This window comes from Gymnodraco acuticeps, unplaced genomic scaffold (assembly GCF_902827175.1).
Source record: "Gymnodraco acuticeps unplaced genomic scaffold, fGymAcu1.1, whole genome shotgun sequence".
In the NCBI taxonomy this organism is placed as follows: domain Eukaryota; kingdom Metazoa; phylum Chordata; class Actinopteri; order Perciformes; family Bathydraconidae; genus Gymnodraco; species Gymnodraco acuticeps.
In genome coordinates, this window is record NW_022989985.1 from 2,054,442 (window position 1) to 2,074,961 (window position 20,520).

General features: G+C 41.4%; 1 protein-coding gene across 3 annotated transcripts; it reads left to right on the plus strand.

The window, feature by feature from the left end:
- The first annotated feature begins 3 nt into the window (after positions 1-3).
- Positions 4-19,054, plus strand: LOC117543873 (rasGAP-activating-like protein 1). 3 transcript variants are annotated; one of them, XM_034212468.1, is made up of 22 exons: positions 4-128; positions 277-673; positions 901-957; positions 4,383-4,496; positions 4,848-4,909; positions 6,099-6,228; positions 6,738-6,819; positions 6,986-7,126; positions 7,251-7,342; positions 8,057-8,174; positions 8,468-8,621; positions 10,472-10,536; positions 10,856-10,968; positions 11,515-11,707; positions 12,488-12,625; positions 13,617-13,761; positions 14,387-14,559; positions 15,463-15,600; positions 16,360-16,495; positions 17,096-17,216; positions 17,403-17,479; positions 17,588-19,054. In XM_034212468.1, exons 2-22 carry the CDS (start codon positions 609-611, stop codon positions 17,734-17,736), a joined length of 2,463 nt encoding a protein of 820 aa, XP_034068359.1. In that variant the 5' UTR covers positions 4-128; positions 277-608; the 3' UTR covers positions 17,737-19,054. The 3 variants fall into 3 exon arrangements, with proteins under 3 accessions (XP_034068359.1, XP_034068360.1, XP_034068361.1); XM_034212469.1 differs by having other exon boundaries at positions 15,487-15,600; XM_034212470.1 differs by lacking the exons at positions 17,096-17,216; positions 17,403-17,479; positions 17,588-19,054 and having other exon boundaries at positions 15,463-15,608; positions 16,360-16,488.
- Positions 19,055-20,520: the final 1,466 nt, after the last annotated feature.

Genomic DNA, 20,520 nt, shown 5'->3' on the forward strand with positions numbered 1-20,520 from the left:
TAGAAGAGGACCCCAATTGCTGTCTGTCAAGATGCCTGTCTGTAAAGACGCCTGCAGTAGCTCAATGTGTCCACCAGGTGGCTCATTGTATCACAGAAGGGACGCTCATGAGGACAGACACCTCCAAGGTAAGACCATACGTTTACAGATATGATAAATTAGCACGACAGCGTATCTTTAAATGCAATGACCTCAATTAAAATATGATCGTGAACGAGGTGAGGTATGAAAACGTAATTTCTAGAGCTGCAGTTTATTCTTTCATGTTTATTTCAGAATTGACATTTCCGACGATTCAAACATGTGGCTGGTTTGAAAGGCAACCAGTAGGAAAACAGTCCAGCTGCCCACACTGTGGCCACTGTGTTCAACCACAGACTAGGGTTCAACCACAGACTGTCCAACCTGCTGTGCTCACTCACTGACTGACTGACTGAATGGTTGCTGCATGCGCGCCTGGGTCGCGCGCTACTGGTGGGCTGTGCGCTGTCACGCGCCGAAGGTGCCGTGAAATGAAGAAAACTCACTTGCCGAGGGGAAGAGCAGTATTTATAAGAGCTCGTATGGGAACATAGGGGAGATTGGACCATTAGACCACTCGACTGAAAATGGCCAGAAACACATCTCTCTATTTTAGAATTGTCGAGGGCAGGAACCTCCCGGCCAAAGACGTGTAAGTAATTTCTGAATGGCATGTACTTCTGTGGTCAAGTCTTATCTCTCACAATATACAGCTTTAACATTGTCTAACAGAAACGTATCATTTTAATTGGACAAGAAAAAAGTTCAGCCTAGATCTAAATTGCCAGTTTCTGTTATTGTCTGCTGTAAATTAGATACATTGAAGGAAGTAAAGTAAATTATCTCATGTTGTCATAATCTTTTTCTTGTCATTTTAAGCTCCGGAACCAGTGATCCATACTGCATTGTAAAAGTAGATAATGAAGTTGTGGCCAGGTGAGTTCTCTCTGATTATAAAATGATGTGCATGAGAAATACACTTTGATACAGAGCCACAGCTGGAGGAAATATATTACCTACAGTCTATGTGTCCATATTTGAATATCTTTCATCACAGTTGGGATATGTGCAGTTGTTAATTTTTGGCTGGTCTCCTGCTACTCTGCATATGTAAACCCGGGTGCAGTGTGTATGATCAGGGTGGTGGTGCCCACAGCGTGACTCCTCCACCACAGAGAACCTGATACTGGTGTGGCCTTTAAAACACCCGCAGGTAACCATGGAGAGGCTGCATCAATTATTGCAGGGAGCTCCTGTAAGCAAGGAAAATAGTGGGAGCTGGTTCAGAGGTGATCCTCAGTGTGAGCGCAAAAATACAGTTGATTTAATCCTCCAAAGTAGAGAAAAATGATTATTATTGCCTGTTTTATAGTACAGTAGAATATTTCCAACTGGTGCTATTTGACTTTTTTTTTTTTTTTAAATGTTTGCTGTGTGCAAGAACATGGGATGAATTCATTACATTACATTTTATTTAGCTGACGCTTTTATCCAAAGTGACTTACAATAAGTGCATTCGACCAAGAAGATACAAACTTGAAGAAAACAGAATCATATAAGTACATCAGGTTTCATAGAGCCAAACAATTTCAAGTGCTACTCAACAGGCTTTCGATAAGCCAGTCCTTTGTTAGTATATAAGTGCTTTGTTAGTATGTAAGTGCTTCGTTAGTATCTAAGTTAATTATTCTTTTTATTTTTTAAATGTTATCGCTCGAAGTGGAGTCGAAAGAGATGAGTTTTCAGTCTGCGCCGGAAGGTGTGTAAGCTTTCTGCTGTCCTGATGTCAATGGGGAGCTCATTCCACCATCTTGGAGCCAGGATAGCAAACCCACGTGTTTTTGCTGATGGGAACTTGGGTCCCCCTCGCAGTACGGGTGCAGCGAGTCGTTTGGCTGATGCATAGCGGAGTGCACATGCTGGGGTGTACAGTTTAACCATGTCCTGGATATAGGAAGGGCCAGATCCATTCACAGCATGGTACGCAAGTACCAGTGTCTTGAAGTGGATTCTAGCAGTTACCGGAAGCCAGTGAAGGGAGTGGAGGAGCGGCGTGGTGTGGGAGAATTTAGGAAGGTTGAAGACCAGACGACCCGCTGCATTCTGGATGAGCTGCAGAGGTCGGATGGCACATGCAGATAGACCAGCCAGGAGGGAGTTGCAGTAGTCTAGGCGTGAGATGACGAGAGCCTGGACCAGAAGCTGCGTCGTTTTCTGGGTCAGGAGGGGACGTATCTTCCTGATGTTGCAAAGAGTGTTTCTGCAGCAGCGGGTTGTAGCAGCGATGTTTGCAGTGAAGGACAGGTTGTTATCTAGGATCACACCCAGATTCCTTGCAGTCTCAGTCGGTGAAACAGAAAACAGAAACAGAGGGGCCGATGTTGATTGTTAGGTCAAGAGTGGGACAATCTTTTTCCCGGAAGAAAAAGCAGTTCAGTCTTGTCAAGGTTGAGCTTGAGGTGGTGAGCAGACATCCACTGAGAGATGTTTGCTAGACAAGCAGAGATGCGTGCGACAACCTGGGTTTCAGAACGGGGAAAAGACTAAATTAATTGGGTGTCGTCAGCGTAGCAATGGTATGAAAAACCATGCAGGCTAATGACAGATCCGAGCGAGTTTGTGTACAGGGAGAAGAGGAGGGGACCGAAGACAGAGCCCTGAGGTACCCCTGTAGATAATTGATAAGGGTCAGACTCAGACCTTCTCCAAGTTACCCTGTAGGTGCGGTCTTTGAGGTAGGAGGTAAGGAGGGAAAGTGCAGAGCCTGAAACTCCAAGTTCTTGGAGAGTGCGAAGTAGGATCTGATGGTTCACCCTGTCTAATGCAGCAGACAGGTCCAGAAGGATGATGACAGAGGAGAGGGAGGCTGCTTTAGCCGTGTGCAGTTCCTCAGAGACAGCAAGGAGGGCATTTTCTGTTGAGTGACCTGCCTTGAAACCAGACTGGTACGGATCGAGAAGGTTGTTCTGATGGAGATAACAGGAGAGTTGTTTAAAGACAGCGCATTCAAGTGTTTTAGACAGGAATGGGAGCAGAGAGACAGGCCTGTAGTTTATAACATCGGACGGGTTGAGAGTGGGGCTCTTTAGGAGAGGGTTTACTCTTGCCTCCTTGAGACTGTTTGGAAAGTGACCAGAAGTTAGAGAAGTATCGAGATGGGTGAGAAACGGTAGAATATCAGGAGCGATAGTCTGAAGGCGGTTTGAGGGGATAGGGTCCAGAGGACAGGTGGTAATGAGGGTAAGAAACTCACTTGGAGAGAGAGGGGAAAAGGAGGTTAGTGTGTGGGTGAACGGTGGTACTGGTGACCCAGTGGTGACTAATGGTGAGTCGGAATTCAGTGGCTATTGTTCCATCTGGTATGTTAGGGAGAACGGCACAATGATTCACTGCAGACACTCTCACTAATTATCTGGTACTTGTAGTGTTACTGGCCAACTGACTCTTCCAGTGTGATGTCCATGGCTGACGTAGCTGGGAAATTGTGGTGGGAAATAATGGGTTCACTTCACGCTTAGAGACAGAAAGGTTTATTATAAGGAAATTCTCCTAAGGAGTATTCTTTCAAATCTTTCGAAACTATTAACAATAAGATGTATGAATGGTACAATACTAAAGCGTTACCTTTTTGATCCCTTTCCTAAGTGTAATGAAGCCTGTTTTACTAATTGGAAAAAATAAATAAATCCAATCATAATCTTAAATTGTAACTATTCAAACCTTCAGTAATGAACCTTTTTTGATACTTCGTGTTATGGACACATTTAAATTGAAATCAAACTGTATTCAAGTTTAACAAAGCCCTGCTTTGTCTTCATAGGAGAATCGTTGCTTTAAGAGCCCTTGTAAAAAAACATAAAGAGCTACCCAGAACGCTTACTGAATCCTACCTGGAGCCCATCAACAAAATATGAAGCTTGATGCAGGGAATTCTAACCTTTTTACTCTAAAATCCCTCAAAGACGAGCAATGCCTGTTTGCACAAAGCATGTATCACTAAATTGTGAGCAGATCAAGCAGACTTTTTATTTTACTTATATCATATATATATATATATATATATATATATATTATATAAAGTATATCATAAAAAATGGAAAATGTTGACCGATACATAAAAGGCAGACATGTTATTCATTTTTCTCCTTGCAGTTTTATCATCTTCAAATCCCAGTATTTTCTTATTACTTGAAAGCACAACTGTTTGTTCTCAGGTTATTTATGAAGTCATAAACTAGGGCTTATGATGCTGCCACCATTTATTTTCTCCTGTATTTACTGCTTTCTATTTTTGCATACATTCATGTGATATTTTCTGCCTTAGGGTCTGGTTAACAAGCATGTGGAACCTCTCTTTTCAGGACCGCCACAGTGTGGAAGAACCTCAGTCCTTTCTGGGGGGAGGAGTACACGCTGCACCTCCCCATGGGCTTCCACTCGCTCTCCTTTCATGTCATGGACGAGGACACGATTGGGTAACACTGCCATCCAAAGCTTTATCAAAATGTTCCCATATTTAACCGTTACTCTTCAGTTTGCGAGGAGATTTATGATCCTCCAAGCCATGTCTGTTTGCTTAACTTGGCATGAATGAGCCAGCATTAACCTCATGTACAGCGTAATGTTTTGGGAAAAAAACTCCTAAGCTTTGCATAAACAAACATCATCAGGCAGATGGCCGTCCAGATTGAGTGATTAAAGGTTGTTTTTTTCTCTTCTCCTCTTATGACTGTCAGTACTCTACAGTCTGTCCTCAAATTCACCTCATACAACTTTGATAGTATTTCCAATATCTTCTATCTGATAAGCTCTTGTTTTCCCTACAGCCACGATGATGTTATTGGAAAAATAACGTTGAGCAAAGAAGCCATTGGATCTCAAGCTAAAGGTATGACTTAACAGATCTGTATATGGATGGGTGCATGACCCAAGCTCGTAGGTTAAACACACACAGCTTCACATGACCTGATCAGAGGTCAGAGTGATTGAGGAGACATTTTAAAACGGAGACTCTGGGAATCGGTGTCTCAGTGCTTTCTCACACATTTAATGTGATTTGCTTACATTTATATGAGAGTGGAGTTGTGTAAACTTGCAGGCAATAAAATCAGCATTCAAATTGATGCATACAATATTTTAATGGCTCTCCAGGTGCTTGTCCACATGAACTCTGTTTTTTTTTTTAAATTGTGAATTACAAACCATCCTTTTGTGCAAAAGCCTGCAGCGCTGTGAAATGAGGAAAACAGCCAAAGCATTTCAAATGACTTCAAACACTTTAATGTGCTCTCTCACAGAGGCTCTTGCATTCAAGGAATTAGTCAGTGTTTACCTCAGCATGAACCCTAGCACTTTCTTAAAGACATACAGCATTTAAAATATGGTATGTCGAGATGTTGTTGTTTTTGTATGAAATAGCTCGAAGTGTTTACCATGGTACGTGTGCTGCATACTGATGCGTCCTCCTGAGAGCCACCTGGCGCGGCCATCACTCGTGTGATTCACTGCTACACTGAGTCAGATACTCCCTCACAGCAATGCTCTCACTGTCCGGCCTTGACATTGTTCCATCCCGTATGTGAGATATTTCTGAAATAATAAAAAAGAACATTGAAAGTGACAGGACTGACAAAACAATATCAAATAATTTACAGACCATCAAGGACCGCAAAATGCTCTTTAAAATGTAAGAATCTATATATTTTTATGGTTTCCTTGTGCATTCAGTTCAGTTCAAGTCGTTCCCTCCATCAACACTCCTGAGTCTTTAAAATGCTCACTTTAGTATTGCATAATCAAAAGAAAGATACAAAATCAGCCACATCAGGGGATTTGAAAGCATAGTAAAATGATGTTATTCACTATTTTGACTTGGCTCTAAAGCAATGGTTGATCAATACATTTTTCAGAACAGAAAAAAACTATTATTTGTTAATAAAAATGTGCATTTTACATGTCCTTAAGACACTTATATCCAAAACGACTTGCATACACTTGCATCCTTAGTTTCTGTGTTTATGATGCTCTCTTCATGTTGTGGGAAGTGTTGTATTAATGAAATCATTCTCCTTGCTCAGGACTAGATTGCTGGCTGAACCTGACGAGGGTGGACCCTGATGAAGAAGTCCAGGGAGAGATCCATCTGAGTCTGGAGCTCCTGAAAGATACGGAGAAGATCAGCCTGCGATGTCAAGTCATTGAAGCCCGGTAACTGTAAAATAATGCCACTGCTGTGATGAAAACAAGCGACAGGCTAAACATCAGAGTAGCATGCGTTTGACCAGAAGGAAAGACTCTGAGCAAGAGCTAATGTAGTTTAATGTTGATGAATAAACTGGTCATCAATCAGAAGTTACATTACTGGAGCTGAAACCTGTTACTGTCATCGCTGCTTTTGTGCTGAAATCTTATCACGATCACCCCGCAGGCCTCCACACTCCCCTCCTGAGTCATACTGCCACTATCACACCCCTCACTGCCCCATCTGTGTGTCCCCGGCTACAATCTCCTCCTCTCAGGCCGGGTGCTAATGAACATGTCAATCAGAGCCCGACACTGTGTTAATCAAACATGGTCAGATGAATGTGAATAGTTTGAAGGAATAAGGTCAAGTGGGAAAGCTGTTTCTTTTTCTTTAGTCAGTCATTTATGTGGCAGAACATGTTATCTGAGTGTATTGTCCTGCTCTGTTGTAATTGGTCTGTTTTTTTCCGCAGAGACTTGGCTCCAAGAGACATTTCTGGAACCTCGGATCCATTTACAAGAGTTATTTTCAACAACCACAGTGCAGAGACCTCGGTGAGTTCTACATGTTTGTGTGTTTATAATGTATTGGTTTTAATGGAGCCACATTATCTGCTATTGTAATTGATGGTTATTTGATTGTCATTGCCATTTGATTTCAAACTGGTATTCACATGTAAGGTTGAAAGGTTCTCTAACATCACAACCTGCTGGGATTTAGATTATCAAGAAGACCCGTTTCCCTCACTGGGGGGAGACCCTGGAGCTGGAGTTGGATCCGGAGGAGCTGAGGGAGGAGGGGATGGTCACTGTGGAGGTCTGGGACTGGGACATGGTGGGCAGGAATGACTTCCTAGGAAAGGTGAGACTGCTGTTATTATCATAGTATTGCATAGTCATAGATTTCATATTATGATAACTTCATCGTCTTTCCCATATTATTATTCCGTCTGATATTTTATCCTTGTTTTCCCTTCTTTCCCCAGGTGGAAATTCCTTTTGCTTGTTTGCACAAAACACCTCCATTAGAGGGCTGGTTTCGATTGCTTCCCTTGGGAAACAATGAGGTTGATGATGGGTGAGAAATATGGGTGTGTTTGTTTGTCCAATGTGGTTTACATTGTATCTTTGTATAACTGAGACTCGAACTGAGCAACAATACGTTTTTTAAAATGCACTCAAGGAAAGTCTTGGTTCCCCCTCTGTGCTTTCTTTCATGCATTTTAAATGAGCTTTCACAGGTGTAGAGCCAGGACTCTGACAGCATTTGTCCTTTGAGATAATTTTAGAACAAAGAAAGCTGAGTGAACTGCCAAACTGTCAGAGAGGTTCATTTGAAAATGACTCAGAGTTAGAGGGTTTTTATTGAGTGGAGAACACTGCTGAGTAGAAGATGGATATAGATTTACTTTCACAGCAGTTAAATAAGTAATGTCAATGCAAGAGCTATTCCCTGGCATTATCTGTTAAAGCTATACCTTTTTAAAAGTGTTCTTTAACTCCTTAATATTGTTTCTTACATCGGTAACAATGTTAAAAGATTGTACCAGACATTTACCACACCGTCAGTATCACTATTAACTATTTATTTTATTATATCAGTGCTTTAACCTACAATAATAACTACAATTACAAAGGAATTATATGAAATTATACTCAAATCTGTGGTTTTCACCCTTCATCTGACATAGCACATTCTTTTTGAGAATATATTTAGCTTACTTCATGATAAGATCAGCGCGTGCAGGAAATATCTTTTTTTAATTCTGTGGTCTCTATGCTCTGTTGCCAGTGGCAAGCTGGGAGCGCTGCGTCTGAAGGTGCGTCTGGTGGAGGATCGGATCCTGCCGTCTGTGTACTACCAGCCCCTGATTGACCTTCTGGTGGAGTCAGTCATTTCCCCTACAGAGGTCAACGTCGCCATGTTTCTACAAATATCTTTTACCATTTATTATTGTAACTACCCACTGCTAGTTCACTTTTATAAGGCTGCTCCTTACACTTATTTGGCTTTCTATCGTGTGTGCTTGGCTCTATTATTGAATATGTTAGCATACTTATGTTTGCCTTTTTATCTGCACTGTCCATTTGCTGCTTCTGTAACATTTATTCTGATATGCATTTTACTCCACCTAAATCAGTGTTGGCTTTCAGACTGTTGGTTGATGTCAGTAGTATCGTGACCTGAGTCCTCTCTCTGCAGGTGGAGGACAGCAGCGCTCTGACCATGCTGGAGGAGGTGAACACGGTGGAAAGCCGTCAGGATGTGGCGATGACTCTGGTGAAGATCTACCTGGGCCAGGGCCTGGTGGTGCCATTCCTGGATTACCTCAACACCCGGGAGGTCAACAACACCAGTAAGATTAAAGGCACAACATCAGAACTATTGAAAATGTTAGGTTATTGACGGTCAGAACTAAGGATTTTGCAATATAAACTAATGCTACACATGTGAATATTATGTAAATAATCAACAGGTAGCTGTTGAACTACTTCTGTTTCTTTCTGTTCTTGCTTTGTCTCCCTACCCCAACACACCACAAAGAAATGTGAAATTAATTTGCCAAATAAGAGACAAAATGCACACAAATGAAAGTTAAAGATGGATTTAACCACAATACATAATATATCTTTTTACTTTTTATAGATATCGCGACACTATGGTTATCCTTTGGCCACGATTGTTGTGTAGTTAAAGTCTGGTATTGTGACTGCACTTATCAGAGCCGTTAATAGGTATATAGTAGATTTAATTGACAGATTTGTAAATTGAAATCCTCCCAAAAGAATCATGCAAAAGCTCCACTTCAAATGTTGTGTTTCCCAGAGATATGTACTTTTAAAAAATAATTAATTCAGTGTGAAGAAAGCATAAAACATTTCTTAGTCTTAGTCGACTAAGACCAAAACGACCAATTAGACGACTATTCAACTGAGAGGTGGCAGCCCTAATGGTTCCAGTGTGTAAACTGTAAAGTACTCTTATCACAAAGATAAAACATTTGTAATGCCTGCAAATATTTGTTCAAATCCTTTCTCATGTCAGAAAATTGATTAGATAATACCCAGTGTGTGTAAGAAGTTTATCTCTATTAGTCAGTATTTGTGTTAGTCAGAGTTATTGCTGCGCTCTCCAACGACCTTCTGAGGGCTGCTTCTATTTAAACTCTGAATTGACATTAAGGTCTCAGAACATTCATGTTGTGTGTGTGGGCAGGTCATGTCTACCAGCACTGTATTTACTACCCTGAAGCCAATTATTTACCCACCCTACAGTCTTTTCATGGCTTCTCTGTGTGGTCTGTATTAGTCATGTTTTTGCCTCCGCACCAAATCCCTGTCGCTAATTCTCACAGATTTGTTCTCCAGTCTTTGGGGTTCTGCTTAGTTTTTGTAGTTTGAGGTAATAAGCACAGTGCCCACGTTTCCATAGCAACTCCACATGATCCGGTTGGTAACTGCTTGATCAGGAATAGATGGTGCACGCAGCCAGACATTAAAGTTTGGCTCTGGGGTAAAGAAAAATAATACTCAAAAAGCACTTTATTTTTCTCATACTGCCTGTGCTGCAACCCAGTCTGCTCTGATTGGTTAGATGTCCCGCCCCTTAAACAAAAAAACTATATAACACACTACAGGAAAAGGAAAACCCCCTAAGCATAATAAGGCCTCTTGAAAGGATATAAGTGGGCTCTCTGTTTCTAAACTAGATGAATTCCTGGTAACGTACACAAAGAAAGAAAGCATGAACATGCCTCATTAAAAGCCTGATAGCGAATTGATCCACGCAATGTATTTATAGTTTTTAGTGAATTAAATGAAGCACTGCTAGTGATTTCAATCAAGCATGATTATGTCCCTAATGAGTATCTCCGTGAAAGCTTACAAGTTGTTTCATTGCACTCACTAGGAGCCATAAATACAGTGGTGGGATCCTTCTTTCTGTTTCTAAATATACATCAAGCATTAGGCTATTAGACAGCCAACAAAAGAGAGAATTAAGGATCATGTATTGACAGTCTGCAACACAGGCTTACACAAAGCAATGTTGTTGTTGTATATTAGTCCATTTATGCTACCCAGAACAAAACAACAGTACTAATGGCAGTGCACTGATTTAATTTGCATAAAAAGGAATGTAGTAGCAGCAACAAAATCAATGGTTAATTGTTTTTTTATTATCTATTTTTCTGTTTGGTTCTTTTAGGTGATCCAAACACTTTATTTCGCTCCAACTCACTTTCCTCCAAAGCCATGGAACAGTTCATGAAGGTGTGTATCTCTCATCAAATTGTTTTAACATATCACTTTTTTATATTCTATTTAATTCAGGACCTTTACGTGATTGATTTATTCTGTCTCTTATGTGAGTGCAATCATAATCTGGCTGTTAATTATTTCTAACCTTTTAATACATCTTTGCTATTTCCTTCCTCAACATTCCCTATCCTTTAACATGTACACTGAGTAGTTACATCTCTAATGGTCCCCTTGCTGCATCACACTGTACCTTGTTTACTCTTTGTACGATGCACATTTGCACAGATGCAGATGAGATGTTACTCGACATATGGTATGTTTCTGCTGTCAGGCTGTTGGCATGCTGTATCTGCACGAGGTGCTGAAGCCCATCATCAACCGCATCTTTGACGAGAAGAAGTACATTGAGCTGGACCCATGTAAGATCGACCTGAACCGCACGAGGTAAGAAAGACCTAAACATACTCCAGATCTGCTTCACATGGGCTTGTTTTAAGCCACAAATGCGTGTAGTTTACAATCTACGTGTTAAAATGGTCAAATAGAAAAGCTGCCACAGGAGACTGCCCACTACTTTACACTTCTCCCCAGGGAGGAAGACATCAATGTGAGAAATTGGAAAAGAGAGGAATGTAAAAAGGGGGGAAGGCTGTTGCTTGGCAACTGCTTCGAGCCCCCTGAGATGTCTATCTCCGACATGGAGGGAGATCGAGGATCCAATGTGCTCCTTGTCTGCAGTGGACCTGCCTGCCATCACCTTGTTTGTTTTTCCACTCCATGTTTATATATCTCCCCGTACATATTCAATTCAGCGCTTAATCTCACAGCAAGCTCTCACTATAATGACATCATCAGGAACAGGGGATAACAGTTATAGGCATTGTTATCTAGCCATAGCTATACACAAAACAAGGTGTTTGATTGATCCTACTCTATCATTTTGTGACACAGGGTTTCAGTCATTTACACTATCTTTCTTTCTCCCTGAAGACGGATCTCATTTAAGGGTGCAGTGTCAGAGGCAGAGGTGCGGGACAGCAGTGTGGAGATGCTTCAGAGCTACTTAACCAGCATCATTGAATCAATAGTGGGCTCAGTCGATCAGTGTCCTCCTGTGATGAGAGTGGCCTTCAAACAGCTACACAAGAGAGTGGAGGAGCAATTTGCTGAACCTGAGAACGAGGTCAGTTTGAAGCAAAACAAAACAAGAATAAAAACAGCTGTTGGTATTTTAATGTATCTGCATTGTTTATGTATTTGCCATCTAAACATTGAAAGGGGCCCTATAGAGTGCCACAGTGACGCATCCTAAAACCCGGAAGTAAGGGTACTTTTATAATTTTTTTATCATAAATCTAATCGATAGATTTATGATTGATACATTTATGATCGATACATTTATGATTCGAAAATGATAAAAGTAGGGTAGACATGTGGATATTATCCGGCTGAACAAAACGTGATCCGTCTCTTCAATTTGTGTCAACCACAGACCTTATTTCGAGCTATTTTCCAAAATCCTATGGAGAAATTGCATTGGTTTTTGTCGATGGAACCGGATGGAGTTTACTTCCGGGTTTTAGGACGCGGCACTCTATTAAGCTCATATTCAGGTTTCGTTATTGTGCCCCTAATGTGACATGTTTACATTTAATGTTTAAAAAGGTCTTTATTTTTCTCATCCTGCCTGTGCTGCAGCACCCCTTCTCACCCTCTGTCTGAAACCAGAGCCCAGTCTGCTCTGATTGGTTAGATCTCTTGTGATTGGTCAATCGCTTAGAGATGTCCCGCCTCTTAGCACGTACAATTTGTTGGAGCGCTACACAATAGAAGCGAGAGTGTTACATAGTGATGTCACTTTATGCACAAATATCTATATAACACAGGGCTGTAACAGGGCCTCTTTAAATGACTATTTCATGTTTTGTTTTCAGACACAGCTGTTAACTTTATTTTCTAACAGGATGTGAAGTATCTGGCCATCAGTGGGTTCTTTTTCCTGCGATTTTTTGCCCCTGCAATCCTCACACCTAAACTGTTCCAGCTGAGGGATCAGCACGCTGATACGCGTACAAGCAGAACGCTGCTACTGCTGGCCAAGGTATGATTCACAACGCAGACATACTCACAAACATGGCTATGAATCATTTATTCCAAACTTCGCACTTAATCACTGAAAAAAACAAGTCGTAAAGTGGTGGATGCACTGGAAGCGAGGCCACATGCTGTCAGCGAACAGTGAGGGATTTAGATTTGCAAGTGTTAAACAAATAAATATGAAGCAGGAATGCAAAAGATGTTTGTACTGTGTGTGCAGTCAGCATGCCAAAAACAGGAGATAAAGCACTGAACTATTGTTTATCTTGTGAGCTAATTACATCACACAGTTATTCATCAGTTACTTTTAGTTTAATATAAAAACTGTACTTCCTGGAGATTGAATTGGTGAACTATGAACATATAGAGGCAAGAATGCTCTAAAAATACCCTGTTTTCTATTCCTATAACATTGTTCAAGTATCCCAGAGGATGCAATTGATTTTTATTGTACACAGAATTAGATTTGTGACAACTCAATATAAAACACAGCACATCTTACACATTGCTTCATTACTACACTAAGTGTGCGGCGTGTTTCAGTGTCGTTGAGTGACAGAAAACGTTGAACAATAGCTTCTCACATTATGCCCCGCTCAAAAATCCCGTTTCATGTTGAAATAGATCAAATTACAAAAAATTATAATTTTCTTGTTCCTTTTCCATAATCCTCACATGTGTGGGTTCTGTGGTTGCTGTCCATGGTGCTGAAGTGCTGTTGCCATGGGTCCTCTACAGTAAAAAGGGAACAGGCTATTTTTACCTCTGTGTGTGCTACAACCAGTCTGCGGTTCAAAGCCCAGCATCAGAGAGGAACCTCCTCTTCGCCCGGGGCCAGGTGTGGGCCGGACAAAGAGCCTCACAGCATGCTTGGCCCCCAGGCACCCTTTTGATCTCCCACTTTGAGAAATGCAGTCACTCATACTGAGTTCTGACGGTTAGTACGGATTTGATGTGCTGAAGATGCGAGTGTTGACTGTCTCTGTGGTCGCCAGGCATTGCAAAGTGTCGGGAACTTGGGCCTTCAGCTGGGTCACGGAAAGGAGCAGTGGATGGCGCCTCTACATCCCATAATCCTCCGCAGTGTGGCCTCCGTCAAAGACTTCCTCGACAAGTTGATCGACATAGATCATGACATCGGTAAGGCTGACGATAGTGAACACACCACTAAACCTAAAAGGAAAGCATGTCATGCTGTTATGCTGATCAGCCGCAGGCCAGCTGCTAGCGTAGCCGCTCACAGCTGATATTAAGATTAAGAAAAACAATACTGTAGTGGTGAAATATTCATAACTAGCTGGAAGACTAGACAAGAGATGACATGGTTAGTGAGCTGGCAGGGAGCTGGAGGGAGACGCCGGCAGGTGTTTGTACACGCCACACTGGTTACCCGACATGTCTGGGTGGCTTTCTTCTGTCAGTCAAGCTGTTGTTGTGAAACTTCTTCCCCCTCTGATGTATCATGTTTCAGCCGCCTCCGGCACATCACACCCACTCTTTTCTCTTAAAGGCCAGTTTGACATTTAATGCTCTTCAGCTGGATTTGTTGGACAGAAGTAGACGCTTGTCACGCCTCTTTGAAGCCCTCTTTCATGTGGCGATGAAGGAGCAGGAGGCGACTTCAGAACAAAATGAAGTCTTGTAGTTTAACAATGAAACAGGCTCTGTTTGTTTATTGACGCAGCACCACCTTGTGTGGATGAACAGGCTATTACATTGCAAAGTGTTCCTCTGCATTTATAACACTGTTTACTTGATCCCACAGTGTCTGAGGTGCCACAGAGGGCTGTATTCATGCCCTCGGTCACAGTTAAAGAGGGGTTCCTCCACAAACACAAGGCAGAGGGACCTCAACTGCTGTCCCGCTTTGCTTATAAGAAACGCTACTTCTGGTTAACCAGTGAGACGCTGTCCTACGCCAAGACGCCCGAGTGGCAGGTAGGTACTAAGCCAGTATAGCATTATATTGTGTTTGTATAAACTTCATTAGATATTTTGGCAAACAGCCACAGCAAAAAGTATTTAAAATAATTTGGCTAAGTAGTGTTCTTAAATGTGTCTACTTCTGGATCAAAACACAAGTGAAGTCTGCCAAATGAATGCCTATTTATTCTTCTTGTCTGAGACATAAGCTGAACAAAGATAAAGTCAACTTTGAGTTAAAGTCATGTGAAAGTGGCCCATCCATTATTAGAGACTAATATGCACTCTGATGATGTATTCGTCCCCGTGTCTTCCCTTTTTGAAGGATGTTTATCAACAAGGCTCATAGAAAAAGAGGAAACATCCCCGGGTTGCTTTATTGTATTTGTGTTCATCTCCTTGTGAGAACATCATTAGTGCTATTACCGTATAGGGCCTAACCTTGTGATAATGATCTCCTCTTATTCACCAGCCAGAGAGGGAGCAGGCTCTCTCTAGCCCAGTAAAAAGCTCTCTCTTTGAGCCAGTCTCGGCTTTGTGTGACCAGAATAAAGGCGAGGGGTAATTGAAGGCTGTGGATATTCATGCTAACATTGCAAATCAGATTGAGGACAATGTCCTGGCCCCTTTCCTCAATGTTGGAGCACTCCAGTCTCAGTGAAACAAGCTCCCATTGGAAGTGGCTGATTTACACTTTAAAGTGGCCTTTCCTGCGAAGCTCATCTCATCTTCCTCCTCGTATCACTCTGTTTCCCTTAGTGTAATGTGTGCAAAAAAATCCCCTTTATTAGACACTGCCCTTTGATCAAATGTCACTTTTATTTCACGTGTACACCACAAGGCGAAAGCAAGATTCATCCATACCCTGCTGCATACTTACGTTAATTGGTGTGGTGGTTTGTGGCTGAATTGTTGCAGGTGCGCTCTTCAATCCCTATTCAGTGCGTGTGTGCCGTGGAGAGGGTGGATGAAAATGCCTTTCAGCAGCAGAATGTAATGCAGGTCATCACCCAGGACAACGAGGGACAGCTTCACACCATGTACATCCAGAGCAAGGTGTATTGGTACTGACACAAGTCAGACGACAACAAAGTTCTTGACCATTCTCAGTTGTTTGTGAAAATGTTTTTATTTTTTTAAAGATTTGGCACAGATTTAAAGGGGCCCTATTATGCTTCATATTTCTAGTTTGTGCCTCTTCTGTGACAAAAAGGTCTCTCTTTTCACCCTCTGCCTGAAACCAGAGCCCAATCTGCTCTGATTGGTTAAATGGCCGGCCCTGTTGTGATGTGTTGGAGCACTAGCCAATAAAAGCGAAAGTGTAATTTGACTCCTTTGATTACTTCTGTAACATAGTGACATCACTATTTCACAGAAGTAATCAAAGGAGTCCAATGGAGGCATTTCAGGCAGGAGTGTGTGGGAGAGAAACTCCCTCTGGTGTGAACTTTGGAACTTTAGCCTTTGCAGACCATTTACTGTACATGCACACAAACCTAAATAGCACACTACAGGAAAGGGGAATCCCTAGAAAGCATAATAGGGCCATACTTTGTTAGCATGTGGCTGTGTCACAGCAACCCTTCAGATCAAATACAATGTTGCTAATAATGTATTTGCTGTAAAAAAAATTGAATAATCTTGCTCTTTAATTGATAGTTTAAGGTATAATCATGAACATTTATTTATTGACAATTTACTGTAGTTGTTTAAGGATTATAAGTTAATTACTTTTGGATAGCCACCTTTTCCTGCTTTGATTTCAGTATGACTTTAATAGACCACCAAGTTAATGGTGTATTTGTGTCTGTGTAGAATGTGAATGAGCTGAACCAGTGGCTGTCGGCCATCAGGAAGGTCAGCATCTACAACGAGCGCATGCTGCCCTCCTTCCACCCGGGGGCTCATCGCAGCGGCAAGTGGACCTGCTGCCTGCAGGCGGACCGCGCTGGTAATCCTGCTTTCATTACTTCTTAAAGCTGCACACACTTTTTAATCCTTACTGTAGGATTTAGGATGGAGTGTAACTATCTAACCCATTTATGAATAATACCCAAGACGCCCCCAAAAGGATTTTCAGGAATTAACATCATCTCAGTGCAGGCCATCAATATGCACCAAGGAGCTTCACACATGATTCCTGTTTTGCATCTGGTTTCAGAGTCCAATGAGCTCCTGGTGATCTAGTTTTAATGAGTAAACCCTCAATTTGTAGCTGCCATGTTTTTGACAAAGGCTATTAACATTACAAATGTACAAACTTGTTGTACTGTGACACATGGGATGTCAATCTTTTGGTATCTCAATTTTGATTCTTCGGGACATTCGATTCAAATACAATTCTCTATTTATCTATCTTTATCTAAACTTGCCAATTTCAAAATCAAGGTAAAACAAAAATGATGCTTAAAAAAATTATACATTGACTTGCTTTGTAGGATCAGTGTCCATAGCAAGCAATATGATTATAAATAATAAAAGTAATATAAATGATGTACTAAGGGGAGTTCATATGTAGTGCATCACTGTTGAATAAAATGCTGGCTCTCAGTTACAGGCTGCAGTAAAACCCACTCCGCTGTGACTCTGGGGGACTGGAGTGACCCGCTGGATCCAGACGTAGAGACGCAGACCATATACAAGCAGCTGCTGCAGGGCAGAGACAAACTCAGGTCGGTGCAGAAAACACTCTGGAAACATCCTTAGCCTGGGTACAGTTCCCTTACTGTACACTAGAGGTCAATGTTGCACAAGAGTGCCCTGCTGCTGCTTAACAAAACATTCAAATGCTTTACTGTAACTCTATGAAAACACTAATCAGCTTCAGCTTATATCATCTTTGGTTTGGAATTCTGCAGGAAAAAATATTTGGAGATGCCAGACTCTCATCAGACGTCCAGCAGTAAAGAAAACATCAGCCCTGACATTCACCCAGGTGAGGCTGCATCAAAACCTTACATTATTCTGCCGTGGTGAAAGGATTTGTATAAATGTCTATGTCCTTGTGTTATCATCATGAGCATCGTACCTCTCTGCCTCACAGATGGTGCAGAGTGCAACGTGCAGCTGATGAAGCCAGGTCAGAGCGCCGCCGCTCGGCTGTTGGCGGTGATAGACGACCTGGAGCAGGCTCACGCCACCTTCCAGCGCAGAGAGACAGAGGACAGCACCAGTGTCATTCTGAATTCCTAGACTCAACAAACATTGGGATCTACTACTAATCTTTGAAATGGGGGGGGGTATTTTTACAGCGTCCTGTAAAAAAACATAAAATATAAAATATTCCCCCTTGTTTGTCAGGGAGTAAAAGTGGCCAGAGGCTGCAACCTCTTCCAGATTTGTAGTACTTGTCCTGCAGGAAAAAGCAGAGGGAATTCAGCCACTTTTAATCTTTTTAGTTTTCTGAGTGCCACCAACCATAACAGCGCCGGGGAGAGATTATGATACTTGACAATAAAGGGGAGGGAGGGGGGATTTGAGCATGATCTGATTTGTATGTAGATAACAAGCAATCTCTTGCATGGCCTGCCTGCATCCACTTGTGAAAATGTGAAAAGAAGGTTTTATATTTTGAGATACTGTACAGGACCTCAGTCAGGGTCGCACATTTTTATGCAAAAAGCTTGTTGTTTTGTTATCTACAGTACCTGAATGTAATGTGTTTTGATATTGCTTTTGTCAACGTTTTGTATTATATTGAGGCAATTTCTCACTTCAATAGCAGTGACATTTATCTAATCCCACCTTGAGTATATGAAATGCCGGTGCACATTTCAGAGTACACTGCCTGTACAAAATAATATTTCAATTGTTGCTGTGGTCCCTTTACACAAAACAATGTGCTTCTGTTTGGTGCTATGGTCAGACTTACATTGCATATTTAAAATGTCCATACATATGACTGAGACGAAAGAAATAACAATTAAGTGATATGATACCATTTGATAAGTTTACATTTCTTGAGATGTTGGCGCCACTATAAATGGCTCACATCTGTCAGGATTCGCTGAGATGCCAAATTTGTAAAATATTAATATTTGAACTACTCAAATAACGTAATTGTCTTAGAATGTCTGTGAGTTGTAAAGCCATTTCCCGTAGAGGGACAGAGGTCTGTGAGTATAATGAAGATCATATCTGTGATCTACCAGAGAGTCATAAACAGGCCACCCTGCCCCTGGAGCTGTTTACATTATATTCTGGTAGTCCAGCTACTGTAGTGTCTGTCTTTCTTTTATGGAGGGACAGTGCAATATTTACTTGTGGAGTAAACATTAAATGTGACATTTTAGTACTCATGCCAGACATGACAATCAATATTCTTTATCTAGACTAAACCAGAGGAACATCAGATGTCGCTTGTGAACTTGGTATTCCCTGAATGAGGGCTTTTATTCTGAAAAACATTACTGCTTGTACTTTATTTTTGTAAATGATGGTTTGTTCCAAGTGGATTGTTACTGTGAATTAAACACAACTGTATTATTAAGTAAACTATTATTTCAGCTAATACGTCTAGTGTCAAATTTGTACCCCAAAACAAAAAAGGTTTACTTGGGTTAAAATTAAGGGCAGAAATTGTTCATTTTAAAAGAAAACATTATTGTAATTTTCAGGTTCATATTTGTATTTTTTTATGCCTAAACTGTGACATATTTACATGCTTTAGTGTTCAAAAAAGTACATTTTCTCATACTGCCTGTACCGCAGCACCTCTTTTCACCCTCTGTCTGAAACCAGAGCCCAGTCTGCTCTGATTGGTTAGGGAGAGAAACTTTGGGATTTTAGCCTTTGCAGATCATTTACATGCACACAAACCTATATAACACATTACAGGAAAGGGAAAACCCTCAAAAGCATAATGAGGCCTCTTTTATTATCTAATGTTTTATCTTATGTTCATGTCTAACGGCAAGCCTGGACTTTTTACGTTCCTAGGGCGGCTTCACAGTATAATAGCCACTACACTGCCCCTTTTAAATAAAAATATTCAATCAAGCCTTCCCAACCACAGACTCACAATCCAACAGGACTCAGAATCGAATGTTAAATGATGCCACACAAACAGTGTTTGCAGCCGTTCCTCCTCCTGGCCTTGTTTGAATGCTAATGAGAGCAGACTTACCTGCAGTGATGCCGTAGAGCAGGGTTGGGGAACCTCCGGCCCCCGGGCCGTATACGGCCCGCGAGACCATTTGGTACGGCCCTCGAGGTAATTTATAAACACGCAAAAAATTAAAAAAATAAAGAAATCTAGACCGCAAAAAAATTAAACAAGCGAGTGCCTGTTTTTCCTGGCCAAGGTCAGGGTCCTTGAACACAACACGAGCCTAACGTGTCATCACGTGGTATATGTCTTGTCTGACAGGGGTGCAGTTCTGACGGAGAGCACCAGAACGTCGCTCCGGCCAACAATTGCAGTAGGGCCTACCCATTTTTTGCGTGACTGTTTTATGGGCATAGATATGTCTCATAATTATTTGTGTGAACATAAAAATAATTTGTGTGTAAATATGTGATTTGTAAATGTAAAACAACATCCACAAATGCATTTAAAAGATTTGCAAACTCACAAATACATTTGCAAGTGTAAAACGGATCTGCAAATACGCTAAATATGTTCACAAATAAAAAAAAGATCTGTGAATATCTCTTTAACATTTACACCTTTCGATCAGGCATTTGTGAATCCATTTTGTATTTGTGGACCAAAAATGCGCTTGCGGATCTCTAATCTCTGTTCACGGATCTCAAATCTCTGTTCGCGGATCGTCTTTTTACACACACGGAATTTTGAGACATATTTTCCGCCGGTCTCGGCTAAAATCTACTCGTGTCACTCGGTTATTTTCGGAAACCACGTGATGGCCTGCTGATGACGACATTTCCGCATGATTTCAAAGTAAGAGCATGATGGTTTGTTTAATGCTCTGTTTTTGTATTATAATGAACAGCGGAACGTTAGATGCATTCTTC